General features: G+C 41.6%; 1 protein-coding gene across 1 annotated transcript in view; it reads left to right on the top strand.

Moving 5' to 3' along the window:
- Positions 1 to 21,221, top strand: part of bcr (BCR activator of RhoGEF and GTPase) — a 114,595-nt gene that overhangs the window by 38,959 nt on the left and 54,415 nt on the right. Inside the window, exon 2 of the mRNA XM_047372802.1 lies at positions 18,296 to 18,480. Within this exon, the coding sequence (XP_047228758.1) occupies positions 18,296 to 18,480 (185 nt within the window). The remainder of the gene's footprint in view (positions 1 to 18,295; positions 18,481 to 21,221) is intronic.

Here is a 21,221-nt window from a genome sequence, read left to right as displayed (position 1 = left end):
AGCCCAGGTTTAGCCAATAAATATCTTTAATCAAGATCAATTGATTGCTTTAGTCAAACAAGCATATTCACTGTCACTTGGCCTGGCCTCCTGCCATTGTTCATCCTATCATCTAAAGTATCTGTTGGTATGCGTCCATAATGTTTGAGTTGTTTTTAAAGTTTAAGAAAGTGGTAATAATCGTCTTGCCTGCTTGGCCTAGCTGTGGCGAAGTGAGCCCATAACCCTTTAGAGACGGCAGCTGCCAGACTGCCAAAGGAGCCGAGATAATTGAAATGACTGTCTGTGTAAACTCTGCCTTTCATCTGCCTAATTATTCACTGTCCTCATTTGGCAAAAACATGCCTGTGCATTCACATTAATGTGGAAAGTCTGAGAGGCCGCTGTACGTTTCCTGATTAGCGTCTGTGTGTGCGCTCTTCAATCTCTTCACTGTTCATCAGGGGCACAAAATGTATGTCAACTGAATGTGCAGATTTTAGAGTGATCATGGGAACGTATGTATGAGAGTTTAGGTAACTGATGCTGGGGTTCTTGAAACTGTGAGACAGATTGGCACAGTTCCAGTGTGGAGTGGGTGATTAGAGCTGAACTGATACCAGCACGCAGAAAATTGTGTGGCAATGAGAATGGGTGGGACGCGCACTGAATGGATGTTGACAGCTAACCATATACAGCTCATGTTATCCTGTTGTCTTTTGCAAAGGCAGCTTCAGAATAGAACAATCTTGATCTAAGAATGTCCAAATATATGATCTTTAGACACTTCAGTGTTGTAAAGAGATATTAACTGTTTCCAGATTTCTTCTGTTTTTGCTTTTTTTTTTACATGTAGATGTTTCAAATCATAAAACAATTTTAAAAATCACGAAAGATATTGTGAGTAAATACAAAAAGCAGTTTTCATATGCTGATTTCAAGTTTTAAGGGAAAAAGCTATCCATATCGAGAGGAGCCAGTTGAGGTGGCTCGGGCATCTATTCCAGATGCCTCCTGGACGCCTTCCTCGGGAGGTGTTCCAGGCACGTCCCACCGAGAGGAGGCCCAGGACACGCTGAAGGGACTATGTCTCTTGGCTGGCCTGGGAATGCCTCGGGCTTCCCCCGGAGGAGCTGGAGGAGGTGCCTAGGGAGAGGGATGTCTGGGTGTCTCTGCTGAGTCTGCTACCCCCTCAACCCGGTCCCAGATAAGCAGAACACGACGAGTACGAGTACAATTTCAAGTTTTAAGGGGAAAAGCTATACAAACCAACCTGGCCTATATGTGAAAAAGTAAGTGGCCCGTAACCCAAATAACTGGCTGTGTTACCCTTGGCATCCTTGATTGCCATCAGTTGTTTGTGATAACTGGCCAAGAATCCACTTCTCTCTGCAGTCCACTGAATATTTTACCAAAAGTCTCGGTGGACCATGTTGGCGTTTTGTGACAAAGGTGAGACGGGCCATTGTGTTTTTTTTTATTGTTGAAACATGAGCCCTGACCTTAACTGAGGCAAGTGAGGCCTGCCGTCCCTCAGATGACGTTCTGCTTTCTTTTGTGAGCTTTTGGAGGAGTTGTCGGGTTGTTTAAGGGGTAAAGACAATATTCACCGGTGTTCCATGTTCTCCATTTGTGAATAAAGGCTCTCACTGTGGTTTTCTGGTTGCTTTTTAACCCTTTCTAGGCTGATAAATGTCACTGACTGTGTTTCTAACCAATTATTCCATTTCTTTAGCTTAGGGCATGCTTTTTGAGAGGTTTTGGCCTACTTCATGCTGCCATACAGGTTCTTGATTCTACATGTCTCGCAGTAAACAGGCATGTAGTTAATCAATGTTTATTCATAATTTAAAAATGAGGGTGATTATTAGTTTCATATAGTGCTAGGTTGGTTTGGACAGCCTTTTCCCCCTAATGAAGGAATTTATGAAAATAGTTTTTTGAAAATAGTTTTTTGTATTTACTCATTTTATCTATGTCTGATGTTAAGATTTAATTATGAAAAAAAAAAAGAAATCTGTAAAGAATACATTTTTTCTACATCTTTGACTGAAATCTATTCAGGTAGCCAGAAGAAATCATTGTTAACCTCAAACATTTTGAAGAAATATTTTTAAGTAGAATCAATAAGAGCCTCTTCAGCATCTCTACAGGTAACCTAACCACTAACAAAATTCTCTTCCTGTTATCCACGGTAACCCTGGTAACAGTTCCCCTGGAGACAGGCTTTGGTGCATTTCTATGGTCCATTTAGCAAAGTCCTAATGCGAATCCCCCTGAACAGCTACAGCTTCGGCATAAAGCAGCAGTTTACTGCCGTAAGCAGCGTTGATGCTGTGGTTTGTGTTTGACCAGAGATTAGGCAGACCGGAGCCTTTATGCTCGTTCTGCTGTTCAACGATGATAAGCGCTGCTGCAGGCCATTGTGTCTGAGCCAGCAGCCTAGGGACATGAGAGTGTAAAGTTAAACTGACAGAAAGCATGTTTGCTTTTGTGTTGTTGTTTTTTTATTATTCCTAATGGGTGTGAGCCCCAAGAAAGCAAGGATGACATAAACATAAAGCATACATGTATTACAATGTTGCAAAACTCACAAATGTGTTTGTTTGTGTTGAAAGAAAGCCATTAAGGTCTAATTGCATCTGAAATGTAGTTTATTTAGACTATGTTTTAATAATCACAGTGATTTTTAATGCATTATGAGATTGGTCTTCTTTAATAAATCGATGGAAATAAAAGACACTGAATCTGCTAATCCTGCTGCAGACCCATGCTTGCAGGCACAAGATGATATAAGATTTCAGATTGTATTGGTGAGTTACAGTGCTAGATTCTATGTGATAGACCAACATTTAGCGCTGCATAATGAAGAGGTGGAAGGATGTTTTTTTTCTAAATGTGTTCGCAAATCTAAATCTGAAAAGTGTAACAGGCATTTGTATTCATCCTCCGAGAGTCAATACTTTGCAGAACCACCTTTCACTGCAATCAGAGCTGCCAGTCTTTTGAAAGTTTTGCACATCTACACAGTGATTTTTTGGCCAACCTTCTTTGCAAAATTGCTTTCTAACATTTGAAAATGCTTTGTTCCAAATCACCCCATTGTAGGTGTGCATGGTGGTTCTTTATTTGGCTCCATCCACCTTCCCATCAAGTCAACTGCCCTGTCCTTGCTGAAGAAAAATATCCTCACAGCATGATGGCGCCACTAACATTTTCCATCATGGGGATGGTGTGTTCAGAATTATATGCAATGTTTGTATTCTGCCACCCATTCATTTAACATTTTAAATGTCTTTGTTGCCTTTTGGATCTGTTTTGAGTCATTCTTGTGTTGAGTAACATTCTGCTTAGAAATTGTGCGGTTTTCTGGTTTCTGTGTGTATTTTTCTGGTTTAGTCACTCAGCGCCATTAGATTTCTCAGTGTCTCAGTATCCTGGTTCTGGTCTACTGTTGGGACCTGTATTCACTATAATGTATGACAGATAGTTAGGCAGTTGGCATAATGTTCTGTTTTCAGATACTGGACTGAACAGTGCTCTGTGAGATGTTCAGCTCTTCTGATATTATAATTTTTGTACCTAATCCTGTTTAAAACGTCTTCACAATGTTATCCTTGACCATGTCTGCTGTGTTTCTTGGTCTTCATGATTCTGTTGGTTCAACAGTGTTCTCTAAAAAACCTCTGAGACACTTAGAACTGCTGCGATTATATGGAGATTAAATAACACACAAGTGGTCTCTGTTTACTACTGGCTGCACTCAATTTTATTTAGGGGTATCAGAATGGGGCTGAATGCTAATGCAAACCACATAGATTTTTATTAATAAGCTTTAAAAAGCATGCATACTCCCTTCCATTTAACAGATGCTACATGTGCTACCACGGTCTACCACATCAACACATGAAAACATTAAAGTTTGTTCTTGTAACATGACAATGTTTTAAAAAGTTCAAGGGGAATTAAGATTTTTGCAAGGGACTATGTGGACCATGAAATCTTACACTTAAGTTTAATGCAGCCAGAAAAGGTCTGAATTTTATCAACAAATACCCCCCACAAGGAAGCAAACGTGTCTAGGTGTGTAAAACCCAGAACTTAAGACAAGTAGGTTTTCCCCTCAGGGAAAATATTGCAACTCTCATTTTGAATTTGCTCAGGTTTGTCCAAAGGTTTTTCTGTTACAGCAGCAAAAATGGTTAAAAATGGCATTACTGAATAGTAACATAGTTAGCTACAATCACTTCAAGTCCTCCAGTCAAAAATGTACATGGGATGCTGTGGGCTGAATGGTATGGAGGCATTCAATTCCTGACCAATGAAATGTTCCTGTCAGTCTACTAAAGCATAGAGACCACAAGTGCCACAATATAAAAAAAAAACTATGAAAAAAGTTCAAAACTTAGATTGAAAGAACATGTTTTAATGCATTAATGCACAACAGTGTAGCAGAAAGAATCTGAAAGCTTTTTTTTTCACTAATGCCTGGTTCATACATCAAGATTTTAAAATTGTCAGTTTATTTTCCAAACCTGAGAGACCTCACACGTGACAATAAAAAAATCATAGATGTAACTGGTTTGATCCTACAGTGTTTTGTGTGCAGCCACACGGCAAGCACAACGGCACACAAACAGATTTCAGTCAAGAACATTCAGATGTCAGATGGGAAATCTCGCAAACCCTCTCGAGATCAAACATGGGTTCAGAGTAATTCTCCTCCGTGTTTCCACCACCTCGCTTTTTGGTTGGCTGTACGCCACATTTAACAGGCTTGTTTGTCCTCAGGGAACACCCTGCATGGTATGATATCGGGCCAAGACAAACCAACATGTTGTTAAATATTTCCGATTTGAGGCGGGAGCAATCCCGATCTCATAAGATTATCTTAAGAGCCATCAAAATGGGTGGGGCATGTCGGAAGTGGAAAATCGGATCAAAAACCGGCATAAAAATCCTGCCGTGTGAACCAGACATGTGGTAACTTTCTGTTCAAAATAGCGAAATTTCCACAATGAGGTCATAAGTGTGGCAGAAGTGCTGTTTGTCATTTGACTTGTTCCTTGGAGACAATCTGAGCAGCACTACCAGCAGTAATATTATCTGCAGGACTCTGGGGATTGTAGCCAGGGCGATGTGATCGGAGATAACATTATGCCTGAAGCATACACTCACTGATTGTTAACCATTATACTGTACAGAATAAATGATCACACTGAAATTGTGCCTTGTGTCTAGGGCACAATTTGAGGCTTCCTGCTATTTTGCCAGTGACTATGCAGCGATTTGTAAAGTTACTTGTCTCCCATAGAAAAATCCACCTGCATTATGCTAATGTGGTAGTTTTCTTACTTTACATTTGTCTGAAAACTTTCCGTGTTTTAGCTTCTGCACCTTGTAAATTCAGTCAGTTTCTCACAGAATGAAGACTGTTTTTAAAGCTGACTGGTATATACTGCTGCGCTATCTGATCAAATTCCCATTATGAATGGCTCTTTCACCTTTCATGTCTCATTAACAGTATATGCCCTTATCACTTCCTAATTAAAGCCTCTGCAGGTTCACAATATAAAAAACCTTTTGTTCGAACCATTACGGTGGGAAACAAGAAATCTAATACTGTTGAAGGAGTATGACATCAAATTTCATTTATAGCCCTTTGAATATGCTTGTGTTGCAGTTCCTTGTTTCTTATTTACAATTATTTTTAACTGACACCAATAGATGTCAGATTAAAGCAGGCAACTTTCAAGAATTTGGTTAAAAAATGCTAAATTTCCCTCACAAATTTCTGTCATGGTGGTTTATCGTGTATTAAACATGAGCATTTTCAGCTGATTTTGTAAATTAAATCTCATGCAAAGTACACTGAATAAATGTTTATTCGTAATCCATTATGAGACTACAACTTCGAGGTGTGATCAACAGAGTTATGGCCATCAAATTTCAAGGCTGAAAGTTTGTTTTATGTTGTGTTGTTACTTTTCAGCCCTTAATTTTGACATATGAATTATTTTGCCCGTTCAAAGTTTTATACTTTAGTAGCTTTCATACCTCAGTTTTACTGACATAAAAAGAAGCCACTGGATGTTTATACTGACCTTCTGTCAGTGTGTTCCCATCTATTTCATTTCATCCCTGCCATGATAACTTACTCAACTGTCTTTTGTAAGGAAATCCGGCTTCAGTTAATATATCTATATATATTTGGTGCAGAATGGAAATAGATCCAGATGATATGGGAACATATAGGTATGAACTGGGCCTTTGAGGGCTAAACTGACTCAGAGCCAAATCATTTGAGCTAAAAAGGCATCTAAACTCAATAGTGGAACCAGTGTTATGTTAGCAAAGGTTATTATATTAGATCTTGAGACACTTTGGTTTTTTTTACTGGGACCCTGTCACAAAGAAACAGTTTGATCTAATTTATTTTCCTGAACCTTGTTCCAATATTAACGTGGGCACCATTTCGACTGGCATAAAAGCATTTCATGTCTTGTTAGGTCTGGATTTCTCCCATTTTTTTTTAATCACATGATTTTCTTCTGCTGTTCATCTGATATTGATAAACGGTATCCCCTTTTTTAAGACTTCCCAATATCATGGCCAATTACAAGGACTTGACTAAAAATGTGTGATAAAATAGCAAGTCATAGTTTACAGGTCCTTTCAAAGATATAAAAGAGTTGGTTTTCTGTCTGGTAAATTCATGCATTTAAAACCCACACATTACTAATGATGAGCTACCAACTGTTTTCCAGAAAACCATGGAAATTTAAGTGGCAGCTTCAGTGTAGATGAATTAATGAGGTTGCTCTCCGCCCACACAGAAACACATGCAATCATCACGGCGCTCATAGGGCATTATTTAGCGTGTCAGAGGACCGAGGTCTGCCCTCAAGATTTACCACTGTGGTCCGATTACAGACTGGCTCCTGCTCTGGCACAGGAAAAGAATGGAGAGAGCAAGAGAAATGAAGAGGAAACAGGATAACAAGTAAAAAAAACAAAACACTTTTTTATGATTAATAAAAAGTGCTTTCAGAAGGTTTATCCCTAAAAAAAATCCTTTAAGCTTCTTCTAAAGCATTTTCATTTCTTATAATATGTCATTATATTTGCTTGTAAAAACTGCTTTCTAATGAGCAGCATCCATTTTCTTGAGTGAAGCTGGTGATATAGCATGCTTTATTATTCATCAGAATGTCTGTGTGATTTTTCAGCAATTTGAACACTTATTTCCCAGATATTGCTTCAGGAGCTGGGATAATGAGTCTCTTTCCTGATAAATCTAGCAGCTTATAGGGAGATCACAGAATCAAAGGTTTGTCTGCTAGGATAAGAACAGTGGGTCCGCCTTCTGAGCATCTGCATGAGCTAAGAAAAAAGGAAGGCTCTCCACTCAGAAACAGTCGTCAGTGGTGAAAGGAAGAGAGGGAGAAAAATGTAGAACAAAGGGATACTGGCAAAACAAACACGTTTAGAAAAACCTTTCCAGGCTTTTTGATTGGTTGTGTAATAATGCATTTTTTTGTTTCCACATTGTTTTGGTCTATTTTCTGCAGTCTTTTCTCTTGATCTCATCATATGTCAGATTGATTAAAAGTGCTCAAGATTTTCTGTAGACATTAGCATCTTTATGTCTGGTATTATATTTTGTTATCATTTTAAACAAATATTTATGACCAAAGGGTTAGTATTATATTAGTATTATCTGTAACATTTTTTTTATTATTTTGATTTTACATTGGATAAGCAAAAACTAAAAGAAGATCCAGCAAAATTTCGTAGTTTTTATTGCCTGTTGTGCAGAATATTATACCTTTTTGCCACATTTCTTTTAAATAACAATCTACACTCACTGGCCACTTTATTTGGTACACCTTGTTAGTACCGGGTTTGACCCCTTTTGCCTTCAGAACTGCCTTAATCCTTCGTGGCATAGATTCAACAAGGTACTGGAAACATTCCTCAGAAAGTTTGGTCCATATTGACATGATAGCATCACACAGATGCTGCAGATTTGTCGGCTGCACATCCATGATGTGAATCTCCCGTTCCACCACATCCCAAAGGTGATGTATTGGATTGAGATCTGGTGACTGTGGAGGCCATTTGAGTCCAGTGAACTCATTGTCATGTTCAAGAAACCAGTCTGAGATGATTTGTGCTTTATGACATGGCGCGTTATCCTGCTGGAAGTAACCATCAGGGTACATTGTGGTCATAAAGAGATGGACATGGTCAGCAACAATACTCAGGTAGGCTGTGGCGTTGACACGATGCTCAATTGGTACTAAGGGGCCCAAAGTGTCCCAAGAAAATATCCCCCACACCATTACACCACCACCAGCCTGAACCGTTGATACAAGGCAGGATGGATCCATGCTTTCATGTTGTTGATGCCAAATTCTAACCCTACCATCTGAATGTCGCAGCAGAAATCGAGACTCATCAGACCAGTCTTCTGCTGCTGTAGCCCATCCACCTCAAGGTTCGACATGTTGTGCATTCAGAGATGCTCTTCTGCATGCCTCGGTTGTAACGAGTGGTTATTTGAGTTACCGTTGCCTTTCTATCAACTCGAACCAGTCTGGCCATTCTCCTCTGGCATCAACAAGGCATTTGCGCCCACAGAAATGCCGCTTACTGGATATTTTCTCTTTTTCTCACCATTCTCTGTAAACCCTAGAGATGATAGTGCATGAAAATCCCAGTAGATCAGCAGTTTCTGAAATACTCAGATCAGCCCGTCTGGCACCAACAACCATGCCACGTTCAAAGTCACTTAAATCACCTTTCTTCCCCATTCTGATGCTCGGTTTGAAGTGCAGCAGATTGTCTTGACCATGTCTACATGCCTAAATGCAATGAGATGCTGCCATGTGATTGCCTGATTAGAAATTTGCATTAACGAGCAGTTGGTCGGGTGTACCTAATAAAGTGGCCGGTGAGTGTATATTGGCTGGTTATCAAGTGAGGTAACTCCTGCAGTCACTTACTTTACAGACACGCTAGCTATAGTTTAGAAACTGTGTTACTTTAACAGGAGTGATTGGTAGTGTTCCTTTAGTTTTCAAACCATGATTGCCCAGGAGGGAAATTATTTTCAGATGGCTGAATTGAGTTTCTTGTAAACAAGGGAACATCTTTCAGCAAGCTGACCAACAGGCAAGGGGGGGGACTTTTGATGTCAAACAGATCTCATATCAACTCAGTGACTCCAAAGTGTTTGGTTCCTGGAGCTGCAAAATAAGCCCAAATCATTGCCCTTCCACCACCATGCTAGACAGTTGCAGATATGCTTTGCTTGCTTTTCACCAAACATGGTGACAATGCATTCACAGGTATCACACTCACATAATTATATTAGCAATAGCAACAACAGTATTTTTGTTGGTATGATGTCAATGCTATTGCATGTACTGTATTTGTAAGTTTTTTTCATCTTTCCTCCCTCTATTTTGAGATAAAATGGATGCTTACTTTATTTGGGGTGGGGGGGTATTTCGAGGAAACACAATCCTTAGAAAAGAGCTTATAAAAATAAGCATACAAATCTACCTTTATACCTAAAGCCAGCTGCTTTCGCTTCTAGGTCAATTTCACAAAGGTTTTCGGATCTGATCCACAAAGATTACCTTGGCTTGATATAATTTGTCATCCCCGCTATGCTAATAAAACTGGCAGAGAGACATCAGGCAGCTGCAAGTGCTCATTCAGTAGGTAAAGTAATTGACTTTGATGAAAAAAGACACAAGGATTTTCAGGTCTTCATGCAGAGAATGTGTGGTATCCTGCTGAAGGAGAAACTGGTGTAAAAATATTTTGAGGTACTCTTCCTCACTCTGTCCCCACAGAAATGAATCTGTGCATTTTTATATCTTGCAATAAACCTTAAAATCGACACGTCATGTCATGGGAGATATTTTGGGAGTTGATCACATCCACACATTCAGATTTTTCTCTTTAAAGACCACGTATTTGTCAATGTAGGTGTAGCGCAGTTAATGACTGTCTGCTGTTTGTTGACAACATTGCGACATTTATCAAATTAGCTGCTTTCACATAGCTGTGCATTCACAGGAGGATTGTGATAGATCTGTCCCCTCCAGTGAAGATTTTGCAGCTTTCTTCTTTCACTTGGGTACCAGCCCCCTTTCTTTTGTGCTAAATTGGAAATTTAAAGGTTGGGGGAACACAGTGTTCTCCCCAACCTTCCTCCATCACTGCTTTTGAAATAATACATTTATACTATATGTATGCTAACCGATAATGAAAATTGCAGTTTGTGTAGTTATCAGGGATCTATGTTATTTATCTCCAGCTTGCAGACTAGCCCTCCTCTGAAGCCACCGTACCCTTTTAGCATGACGACTGTATGTGAATCAGAGTTTGGGAAGGGGGGGTGTTAAAACACATCTTGTGATTATGTTCTCCTCCCTCATCAAAAGGCTGGATTAGGAAAGAAGGCTCTGAGTGTTGTAGAGCAAAACCGGCCTCTTATAGGGCTGTGCGGAGCTTTGAGGTAAGTGCGAGTGTATTTGTGTGTTTGAGGAAAAGCTTCTAATGGTAATATTAGGATGACAGGCCTCTTCCTGAGGTTCAATAAAGGTGTCTGCAGCCACAGCAGATTTATTAAACGCTGAGGGGAAAGCATGATGGGGGGATGGAAAGGAAGCTCGCTATCCAGGATATCTTATTCCTCCTTTGAGAATCACCTCCCCTCTCTCCCTAATATCTTGGATCTTAGAGTGCTGCATTGTCTCTGGGCTCTCTTCTGATCATTATTCCTTTCAAATTTCAAATTTTTTATTCACACAATGCATTCAGTTTGTCTGCTGGCCACGGATCTTCTTAAAGTTAAACAAAGGTTTTAATTCTTGGTATATGTGAAAATGGCTAATGCTTTCCTACTGCAACAGCATGTCGATATGCTGTAAATGTGGCTGAGACATAGGAAAAACAAGTTGCAAAATAAAAGCTGAGAGTAAACCGGAGAGTGGTCTAAGAAAGGCATTGCATAAGGAGGATAAAATAACAAGAAAAACAAGCTAAGTGGCTTCTCAGAACCATTTGTTTTTACTGCCACTCACCTATAGTAAAAAGTGGCATTAAAATCAGATTGGAAATAAAACTGCTCATGAGGTAAAGTTGTCACTGGCATATTTTCTCCATAGGCTTTTCATGCAGAAATACAGAGCTAACCACAGGAAATAAACCTTTGTCTGATACTGTTCTTTGGCAATACATTGCTTTTCCATTTTAAAATCTATTTTTGTTATTCCTACTCGTAACCAAATTAAACTTAGGAATTTAGCATGTTACCATTTACATCATTCCTCCTGAGTTCAGTGGCAGTTCTTGCATGCGTGATTGGTGCCCTGGTTCAAATCTTTCTTCTGCACCTATAACATGTTGATTTGTCCTTGTGTTTATAAAAAGAATTTTAGACGGGCAGCTATGCTGACGGGTAGATAGCTCAGTTTACACTTTAACTAATAGTGATTACATTATGAATTGTAATCTAGACAGTCCTTACAAAAACACAGAAATGGTGCTTTAATTAGGTTCTAAAAGCAGCTCTGAAAGCAACTTCACTTCCAGTAACCACCCAAATTGCCATACTTTCTGTTTGTTCTATCTTAATGACATTTTTTCAGAAGTCCTTTGGTTCATTCAATCTTGTTTTTTTTTTTTTTTTGTTTGTTTTTTTTTAAAGAGAGAAGAGGCTTTCTCTTTTTATAACCTTTCACACAATCTTAATTTTCTTTGTCATTTTCAAATTCTCCTTTTATGAACTTTAACATGCTTACTGGAGATTCTGAAATGTCTCTCTTGGGTTTTTGGCATTTGTTTGAGTTAAAGGGTCATTCCGCTGGGACGTCGACCCAAGGATAATTTTTCAACTGTCCTATGTTTATTACACTTGTAAAAAAAACTCACTGTAGAATGACTAAGTTCAGAATGACGACCCTTTCCAGTTTGATGATCTGGAAAGGGTTTCTCTGAGGCCGTTGCTAATGTCTTTGTTTCTTGGGGTTATGCTAGCACTTGCCCATGAATTTTGACTCTAGAAAACTGCATTTATGGAGGTGGCCCGACTCACTGATGATCAGTTAATCAAATGCTTTAGTAAACAGCTCCTGGTTGCTACGTTGCCTTTTTTTTTTTTTTTTTTTTTTTACCATTTTGGCTTTGTTTATGTTTAATAAATCCTACCAGTGTAAAATCTGCTGTCTGTTTTAGCACACTTGAGGTCAGGTGTAAATAATTTTAGAACCTGATCCATTTTATTTTGTACTCGTACTCGTCGTCTTCCACTTTATCCGGGACCGGGTTGCGGAGGCAGCAGACTCAGCAGACGTCCCTCTCCCCAGACACCTCCTCCAGCTTCTCCGGGGGGAGCCCAAGGCGTTCCCAGGCCAGCCGAGAGACATAGTCCCTCCAGCGTGTCCTGGGCCGTCCCCCTGGGCCTCCTCCCGGTGAGACGTGCCTGGAACACCTCCTGAGGAAGGCGTCCAGGAGGCATCCTGTATAGATGCCCGAGCCACCTCAACTGTCTCCTCTCGATGTGGAGGAGCAGCGGCTCTACGCCGAGCTCCTCACCCTATCTCTAAGGGAGTGCCCGGCCACCCTACGGAGGAAGCTCATTTCAGCCGCTTGTATCCGGGATCTCGTTCTTTCGGTCATGACCCAAAGTTCATGGCCATAGGTGAGGGTAGGAACGAAATCCTCTGGTCCCCAAACCAGATCCCCTCCGGCCCTTGGCTGCGCCTAGAAATCCTGTCCATGAACAGGACCGGTGACAAAGGGCAGCCCTGCCGGAGTCCAACATGCACCGGGAACAGGTCCGACTTAGTGCCGGCAATGCGAACCAAACTCCTGCTCCGCTTGTACAGAGATCGGATGGCCCCTAGTAAAGGGCCCCCGATTCCATACTCCTGGAGCACCCCCCACAGGGCATCACGAGGGACACAGTCAAATGCTTTCTCCAGGTCCACAAAACACATGTGGACCGGTTGGGAAAACTCCCATGAACCCTCGAGTACCCTGTAGAGGGTATAGAGCTGGTCCAGTGTTCCACGGCCGGGACGAAAACCACACTGCTCCTCCTGAAGCCGGGGTTCGACTATCGGCCGGACTCTCCTCTCCAATACCCTGGCGTAGGCCTTACCAGGGAGGCTGAGGAGTGTGATCCCCCTGTAGTTGGAACACACCATCCGGTCACCCTTCTTATGTAGGGGGACCACCACCCCAGTATGCCAGTCCAAAGGCACTGCCCCCGTCCGCCACGCAATGTTGAAGAGGCGTGTCAACTATGACAGTCCCACATCATCCAAAGACTTGAGGTACTCAGGCCGGATCTCATCCAACCCCGAAGCCCTGCCACCGCGGAGCTTTTTAACCACCTCGGTGACTTCAGCCTGGGTGATGAAAGAGTCCAACCCCGGGTCCCCAGCCTCTGTTTACACCAGGGAATGCGTGATGGCAGGATTGAGGAGATCCTCGAAGTACTCCTTCCACCGGCCGATAATGTCCTCAGTCGAGGTCAGCAGCTCCCCACCCCCACTGTAAACAGTGTTGGCGAAGCACTGCTTCCCCCTCCTGAGGCGCTGGACAGTTTGCCAGAATCGCTTCGGGGCCAACCGGTAGTCCTTCTCCATGGCCTCACCGAACTCCTCCCAGGTCCGAGTTTTTGCCTCTGCCACCGTCCGGGCCGCGGCACGCTTGGCCTCACGGTACCCATCAGCCGCATCAGGAGTCCCACAAGCCAACCACAGCCGATAGGACTCCTTCTTCAGCTTGACAGCGTCCCTTACTGCCGGTGTCCACCACCAGGTTCGGGGATTGCCGCCGCGACAGGCACCGGAGACCTTACGGCCGCAGCTACGGGCAGCAGCATCGACAATAGATGCGGAGAACATGGTCCACTCGGACTCTATGTCTCCAACATCCCTTGGCATCTGGTCAAAGCTCTCCCTGAGGTGGGAGTTGAATACATCCCTGGCCAAGGGGTCCGCCAGACGTTCCCAGCAGACCCTCACTATGCGCTTGGGCCTGCCAAGTCTGTCCGGCTTTCTCCTCCCCCAGCGGATCCAACTCACCACCAGGTGGTGATCAGTGGACAGCTCAGCCCCTCTCTTCACCCGAGTGTCCAAAACATGCAGCCGAAGGTCTGATGATACGACAACAAAGTTGATCATTGAGCTCCTGCCTAGGGTATCCTGGTGCCAAGTGCACTGATGGACACCCTTATGTTTGAACATGGTGTTCTTTATGGACAATCCGTGACTAGCACAGAAGTCCAATAACAAAACACCGCTCGGGTTCAGATCGGGGAGGCCATTCCTCCCGATCACGCCTCTCCAGGTGTCACTGTCATTTCCCACGTGAGCGTTGAAGTCTCCCAGCAGAATAATTGAGTCCCCAGGAGGGGCACTATCCAGCACCCCCGACAGGGATGCCAAGAAGGCCGGGTACTCCGCACTACCACTTGGCCCGTAGGCTGAAATGACAGTCAGAGACCTCTCCCCAACCCGAAAGCGCAGGGATGCGCCCTCTCATCCACTGGGGTAAACCCCAACACGAGACGGCTGAGCTGGGGGGCGACAAGCAAACCCACCCCACCCCAGCCTGCCGCCTCTCCCCGTGGGCCACTCCAGAATAGAAGAGAGTCCAGCCCCTCTCGAGGAGATGGGTTCCGGAGCCCACGCTGTGCGTGGAGGCGAGCCCGACTATTTCTAGTCGATATCTCTTGACCTCCCGCACCAGCTCAGGCTCCTTGCCCCCCAGCGAGGTGACATTCCACGTCCCTAGAGCCAGCCTAATTATCTGGGGATCGGGCCGCCGAGGTCTCCACCTTCGTCCGCCGCCCAATCCTCTTTGCACCGGTCCCTCACGGTTCCCCCTGCAGGTGGTGGGCCCACTGGGGGATGGTCTCGCGTCTCTCGTTCGGGCTTGGCCCGGCCGGGTCCCGTGAGGAGCAACCCAGCCACCAGGTGCTCTCTGACGAGTCCCGACCCCAGGCCCGGATCCAGCGTGGGACCCCGGCTCCGCCGTACCGGGCGACATCACGTGCCTCGATTTTGTAGTCGTCATGAGGGGTTCTTGAACTGCTCTTTGTCTGACCCGTCACCTAGAACCTGTTTGCCATGGGAGACCCTACCAGGGGCATTTAAGCCCCACACAACATAGCCTCTAGGATCATTCGAGCACTCAAACCCCTCCAACACGTTAAGGTGGCGGTTCAAGGAGGGGCATTTTATTTTGTCTGAATACATAATTCATAGACTTGAATGTACCTGTATATCTTCTGCAATGTCATTTCTGGTTGCCCTGTTATCCACCGCAATGCTTTATGGCTTTGTCAAACAATTTTTTGATATATTAACTCCTGAGTGTTACATTTAATTTAATTTATTTAATTTAAGGGTAAATTAGCTTAGTTTAGCAGATATCTGTCCTCCATCATTTAGGAAAAACAAAATTTCTTGAATTAAAACTTTTTATTTTATTTTATTTTACACTGTCTACCTTTAACCTTTTGGTATCGGCAGAAGTACAAATAACAGCTCCCATGTACAGTGACGACATGCCACCAACAGTGTCATGTTACACATAGTAATATGACATGCTGCTGAACTGGCTTTGATAATCGCAGATAGAAACACGTTTCCGTCCCTGCCAGTTATTGCAGGTTTTATTGTAGTTTTGCACCTTCAGCAGGAAAGTCCTCTTGCTGTTCCCCTCCCAAATGCTTTTTCCTTGTAATCATTTTACAGGAAAGTGTTTCACTTTTTTTTTTCCTGCTGAAAGCTGAATTTGTTTCTTGTATTTTCAGTTGTTCCAAATAGAAATCAATATGTTATCTGCTTTTATTTCTATCTGGTTGCCCTGCTCAATAGAAACAGTTCAGTCATATTTTTTGTTTATTTTCTAGGGAGACAGGGTAACTTTGAGGTCACTCAAACAAAGAAGTCAATGGTAGAGGCAACAAATGAGTGAAAATAGTAAGTGATAGAAGATAAATTAAAAAAAGTTTTTTTATGGGCAATCTGGACCAAAACATAGTCTAAACATAGTCATTGATAAATTATTTAATTAATTTTTGTCTACTTTCATTTATGATAAAAGCACCCATTTTAACTCGGAGATGGTTATAGCTTGAAATAGTTGTTTTCTTCACCATTTAAGGCCTCTGTGCTGTCTATGGACACTATAGTACACTTAACCTACATACACTATACTTCCATAAATGGCATTTTTCCAAATCCAGGTGAGATTTAAAAAGTAAAATTTCCTGAATATGTTCAGTGTTCTGACAAAACAGCTGGAAGAGTCGTTTCTTGTTAGGCTCCAGTTTTTATGCCTCCTACTATTAATGCACCGAGACAGAGCTAACAAAACCCAAAATTAAAATAAGGCTAGGAGGGCACTCACTCACTTCCAACTAGGTATTTTTAAAAACCACACCCGGTATTTTTACACTACCAATGAATCTGCAAGCGTCACACTGGTAACTCTGGTTTGCGTTGCGGGAGGATGCTGTTTGCCTCACACAGAGCTGGTGTGTTGGTCCTTCCCTCTGGCTGTATGCCTTTGGTCAAAGAAGGAGCAGTGGGCAGCACCCATCAACCAACAGTAGGGCATAAGCTCTGCAAATCGCGGGTGGGCGTAATGTCCTGGCACTGGACAAACTAAACACTCTCCTTCTGTTGTTTATTTCAGTTCTTTAATTGTAAACTGCAACGAGATTGTTGTTGCAACAAAGGAAAATTGTTATTGCCATTGGACCATTCAGGGGCTAAGGGTCTTGCTAAGGGACCCAGAGTGTCAGGCTGTGGGATTCGAACCAAGGTACTTCTGGCCTCTCTGGGAGAGAGGCCTGAAGTGCATCTGCATTTTCTTTACAGCATTTTCACCCTGGAATTAAAAATAAAATGATTTCAAATTCCTTTTAAAATCTTTCCAAACATAAAAATATGGATAGACATTAAGAAGATATATTAAAAAAATTCTGAAGAGTTTTTTTTTTATTAATTGAAAATGAATCTGAAATGCTTAGCACCACCCCTTCACAAAGCTCCACTCCGAATATTCAGCGTGATATTAAAAGAACTACCTCCCAATCAGGTCTGTTTTTCTGGTGTTGGTTTGTACCTGTGTAATCTGTTCTTACTCTGGTAGATTCAGATTCAGGTAAATTCTTATTCAGCAACTAAAACAGTCCATCTGTGGCTCTTCTGAATCGGAGAGTCCAAGGAGATAGTGAAAAGAACCTTTCGGTATAGTTGGAGATTTATGATGTCTTTCTTTTATCAGTCACACATCTTGTTCTGAACTGCTGACTCTACTCTCCTGGGAAAGCTGTTTTCAGAAACTACAACTTTACCCTCAACAAAACTTGTAGCACCAGCTCACTGATCTTTGTTTCTTGTTCTGTCTTTCCAATCCCATTATGTAAAATTAATCATACATTGTTATAGATGGTAATAACATCCATAGTTGAGATTAAGGATAATGTTTGGGTTAGGATGTATGAACAAAGAAGCAGGAGAAATTAATTTTATGTGCCCCAGTTTCCTGAGCTACTCTAATTAGAGTTGGAAATTAACTCCACCAGACTTTGCAACCTTCTGAGAGCATGAAGCCAATCAGTAAATGTAACGCACAACTCCCTGTCTTTGTCTCAATGCACTACCAAGCAAAAACCCCTCTTATAATGAGCACAGATTTTGATTTGTAGGCCAAGGATGTTTTGATGTCTGGAATAAAAGTGAGGGATTTTTGCACATTTTGGCCCTTTCATAGCTTTAACTTGTTAACGGCATTTAAGTGACTGTTTTTCAGTTTTAGTAAGCAAGTTTGTTTTTTTCCCGTTCAACTCTAGCCATGGTTTAATGGCAGTCTGGAAAAGTCTGCAATTTGAATTTAGTATCTGTCCGTCCGTCCATCCATCCGTTTCCTAACAGGGTTCTATATTTAAAGCCAGAGTAGAAATATCCGCTGTAGATTAAAAGTGAACTTTAGTGTTTATACTTTAAGAATTAGCTGAAAATGTACTGAGAACTCTAGAAGTTTGAGTCAGGAAAAGTATGGAATTTTGAAATTAAAGAATTTGGAGGAGTGACTGAAATCCACATGGATGTACAACAGCAGCTTAGCAGCTACAGCATACAAGCATCTTTTCAAGTACAGACAATTCACAACTTTACTATATATGTCTATATACGTATGTCTGTATTTGCATTTCATTAATTCAAAAACCATTAAAAGGTTCTAAATTGCTTGTTTTCGTCCTTCACAGATGGTCATTTTACTGGAACTCCTCCAACATACGGTTATGATGCAGACCGAGCAGAGGAGCAGCGGCGGCACCATGACATCCTGCCGTACATCGATGACTCGCCATCATCCTCGCCGCACCTCAGTTCCAAGAGTCGTAGCAGCCGGGACACACTCTCCTCAGGATCACTGGAGTCCTCCAAGTCGGTCAGTTTGCCATCCTGTCTTTTTTTCAGTTACAGCTGCCACCCCCATTTGTGTTATTTTAATGTTAAAAGCAAACTCAAGCCATGAGATAGGAATACTCTATTGTGTCTGTAAAGGGCTAATCTTTTCTTACAACAATCTCTAACACAATTACTTTAAATTAAAATGTATACATAAAACAATTTTTCCTACCCCAAAACCTCAGATGCTGGCACCACGAAAGAAACAAATTAACCTTAGGAGATTGGCTGGTTCTGGAGAGTGTATGGCAGAATTATCCCTCATCCTCATCACTTTACAACTATCTTCTTCCTCCTATCCCTCCTCCTTCTGCCTTTCTTTATCTGTAGAAATAAATCCAGTGATCTGTGACATCTGACATTCTTTACAGATTACAGTGAAGCAGATACATTTGTTCAAAAACACTAAAGAACTGCCTTTCCAAGTTTTTTACAATGAAATCCCCAGCTGAAGCACACTATTTTGTGAGTGTCATACTCTGTAAATAGAAGACATGTAGGTTCATTTCAAATAGAAGGGTGCCGCTGTTTAAAGTAATACACTAAAATGGTTTCCATGCACTGTGCCCTTGGAAGAAATCTTTGTGTTAGTGGTACCATCACTGGGAAGCATGCCCCTGTCAGTAGGTTAAATAGCTTAAATCTGTCCAATAATGGTGTATCCACTGACTGATTTAAAGGTTAAGTTTGTGAACGTGTGACTCATTTAAGTTGTCCAAATGCACATGCAGTTACAGCAGCATACTGTAAGTACACCCTCATCCATTTGGAAAGATTTACATAGTGGCATGTATTTAAAAATAGTAAGAGGTAGATATTTGAGTACCCCATAGACAATAATTTACTACTTCTGTTCAAAAATAAAATAACACAATAGAGCTTGTTATAGCAGTACATAATTAAAGTGCATCTTGAAAATAGCAGAGTTGTCTTCTAGCTGGCTCCCTTCACACTGAACTTAGTTATAACCACAGGACTTCCAAGTAATTCATTTTAAAACTACTGACATCAAGGCTGCATTCCACCAATGCAATGGCTGCACCCACTCTGCTGCAACAGCAGTAAATGCAGAGCTGTGGTGAAGAACCTTTGCACAAAAAATCGGTTTGCCCTGGGCTCCCTGTGGAATAGGTTGCCCGGCTGTGGAGAAGCACACACACCTCCAAACTGCACATTTGTCATGTTCATTGAGAAGCCACGTGAGGTGAGTTTTTGTGGCTGATATTGTATTTAGTGAGGAAGAGGAGGGTGCAGCTTTTAAAGCGCGACTCATAAAAAACAAATTCAGGCTTCAGAGCCTTGAAGTAAACAGCTCAGTAATCAGTGAAACAAAAGGTTTAGAATTTTGTGAATTTTGTTTTCCATGACTTTTGCAGAGACGTGTACTCAGAGCACTTCATAGGTAAAGGTAAAATTATTGCATCATATGAGATGTTTAGTGGTGTGCTGTGCACCTTTGCAGAAAACCTCTTCAACTTCATCATTTAATATAATAAAAACACTGATATTATTTCCTTCTACACAGCTATGCTGAAACTAATGGTATGGTGGTAAAGGTCCTGGAGACCCTAGGGTCGTCTTAATTCGGTGCAAAAAGGATCTTACAGAAGTAATATACCATATATCCCCTAAGCTAATTTGGATGACTCATCAATAGCTACTGAAAACATTGTTGCTGCACAAGGGGGTTTCACCATGATACAAGTAATTTATTTAATGGATTTCTGTACTGTTTATCACATAATCATTTGCTAGTGATGCGGGGTGATATTTTCTGTTTCTTTCACCGCATTTGTAGGGCTGGAACAGTTTTCCTCTGATGTCAGTTAAATATATGATGCAACACTAAAACAATTCTCCCATAACAAATTCCCAGCACAGTCAAACAGACTTTCATGAGCTGCCGGAGCAACTATTGTCCTTTAGTTGCCCTTTGAAAACTCCTCAAACATCATCCCCGTCTCTTCCTCTAATTTACGTATCAGAGCCCAGACAGGCTGCGGTTGGCTCTGTGTGAGCTGATGGATTTATGAGGTCACTGTGATGAGTCACCATCAGGGATGATTTGATTTTCCTTTTTTTTGTCCTACTGTGAATCTTCCTCACATTAGAAACTAAAGGTAAAAAATGAAAATAGGAGTAATTGATAATGAAGACAGTTATGTTGCTGCTATTGTTGCAGAAGTGTAAATAAAGGACAGCTTTGTTCCTCAACCTGTAAAGCAGAGGTTTTTTTTTTAGCTTTTATGTTTGACTATCGGAACTGCAACACCAAAAAGTCAAGATTATACCCCTTCTTGCATCGATGACATGAAACCTTTAAATAACCAGCATCAGAAATCAGACTTTCTGCAGAATATGTAATTGTGCACGTTTCTAACTGAAGTGCAGCACAGGATAACTGGGACACAACCAAGCAGACGTGAAGATAGGATGGAATCACATTAGGAATTTTAAAAGAATTTGATTATAAGCAATTTTTAAAATCACAGAATTAAAAAAGAATTAATAAAGCATTACAATATGCTGTTTTCTACTCAGCCAGTTTTTTATTCAGAGCAGCAAGTCAATAAAAAATCAGCAAACTTGTCATTGAGATGCTTTTTTTTGTTGAACCTAATGTTTCTGCAGCGAACCTCAGTCATTTAGAAACAAGTAAGAACCACATCAGACCACAAGGAGCTCTTGTTTTCGATGTGTAGCTTCAATCACACAGACAGG

Source organism: Girardinichthys multiradiatus, chromosome 8 (genome assembly GCF_021462225.1).
Source record: "Girardinichthys multiradiatus isolate DD_20200921_A chromosome 8, DD_fGirMul_XY1, whole genome shotgun sequence".
Classification (NCBI taxonomy): domain Eukaryota; kingdom Metazoa; phylum Chordata; class Actinopteri; order Cyprinodontiformes; family Goodeidae; genus Girardinichthys; species Girardinichthys multiradiatus.
This window is presented reverse-complemented; position numbering and strand designations above follow the sequence as displayed.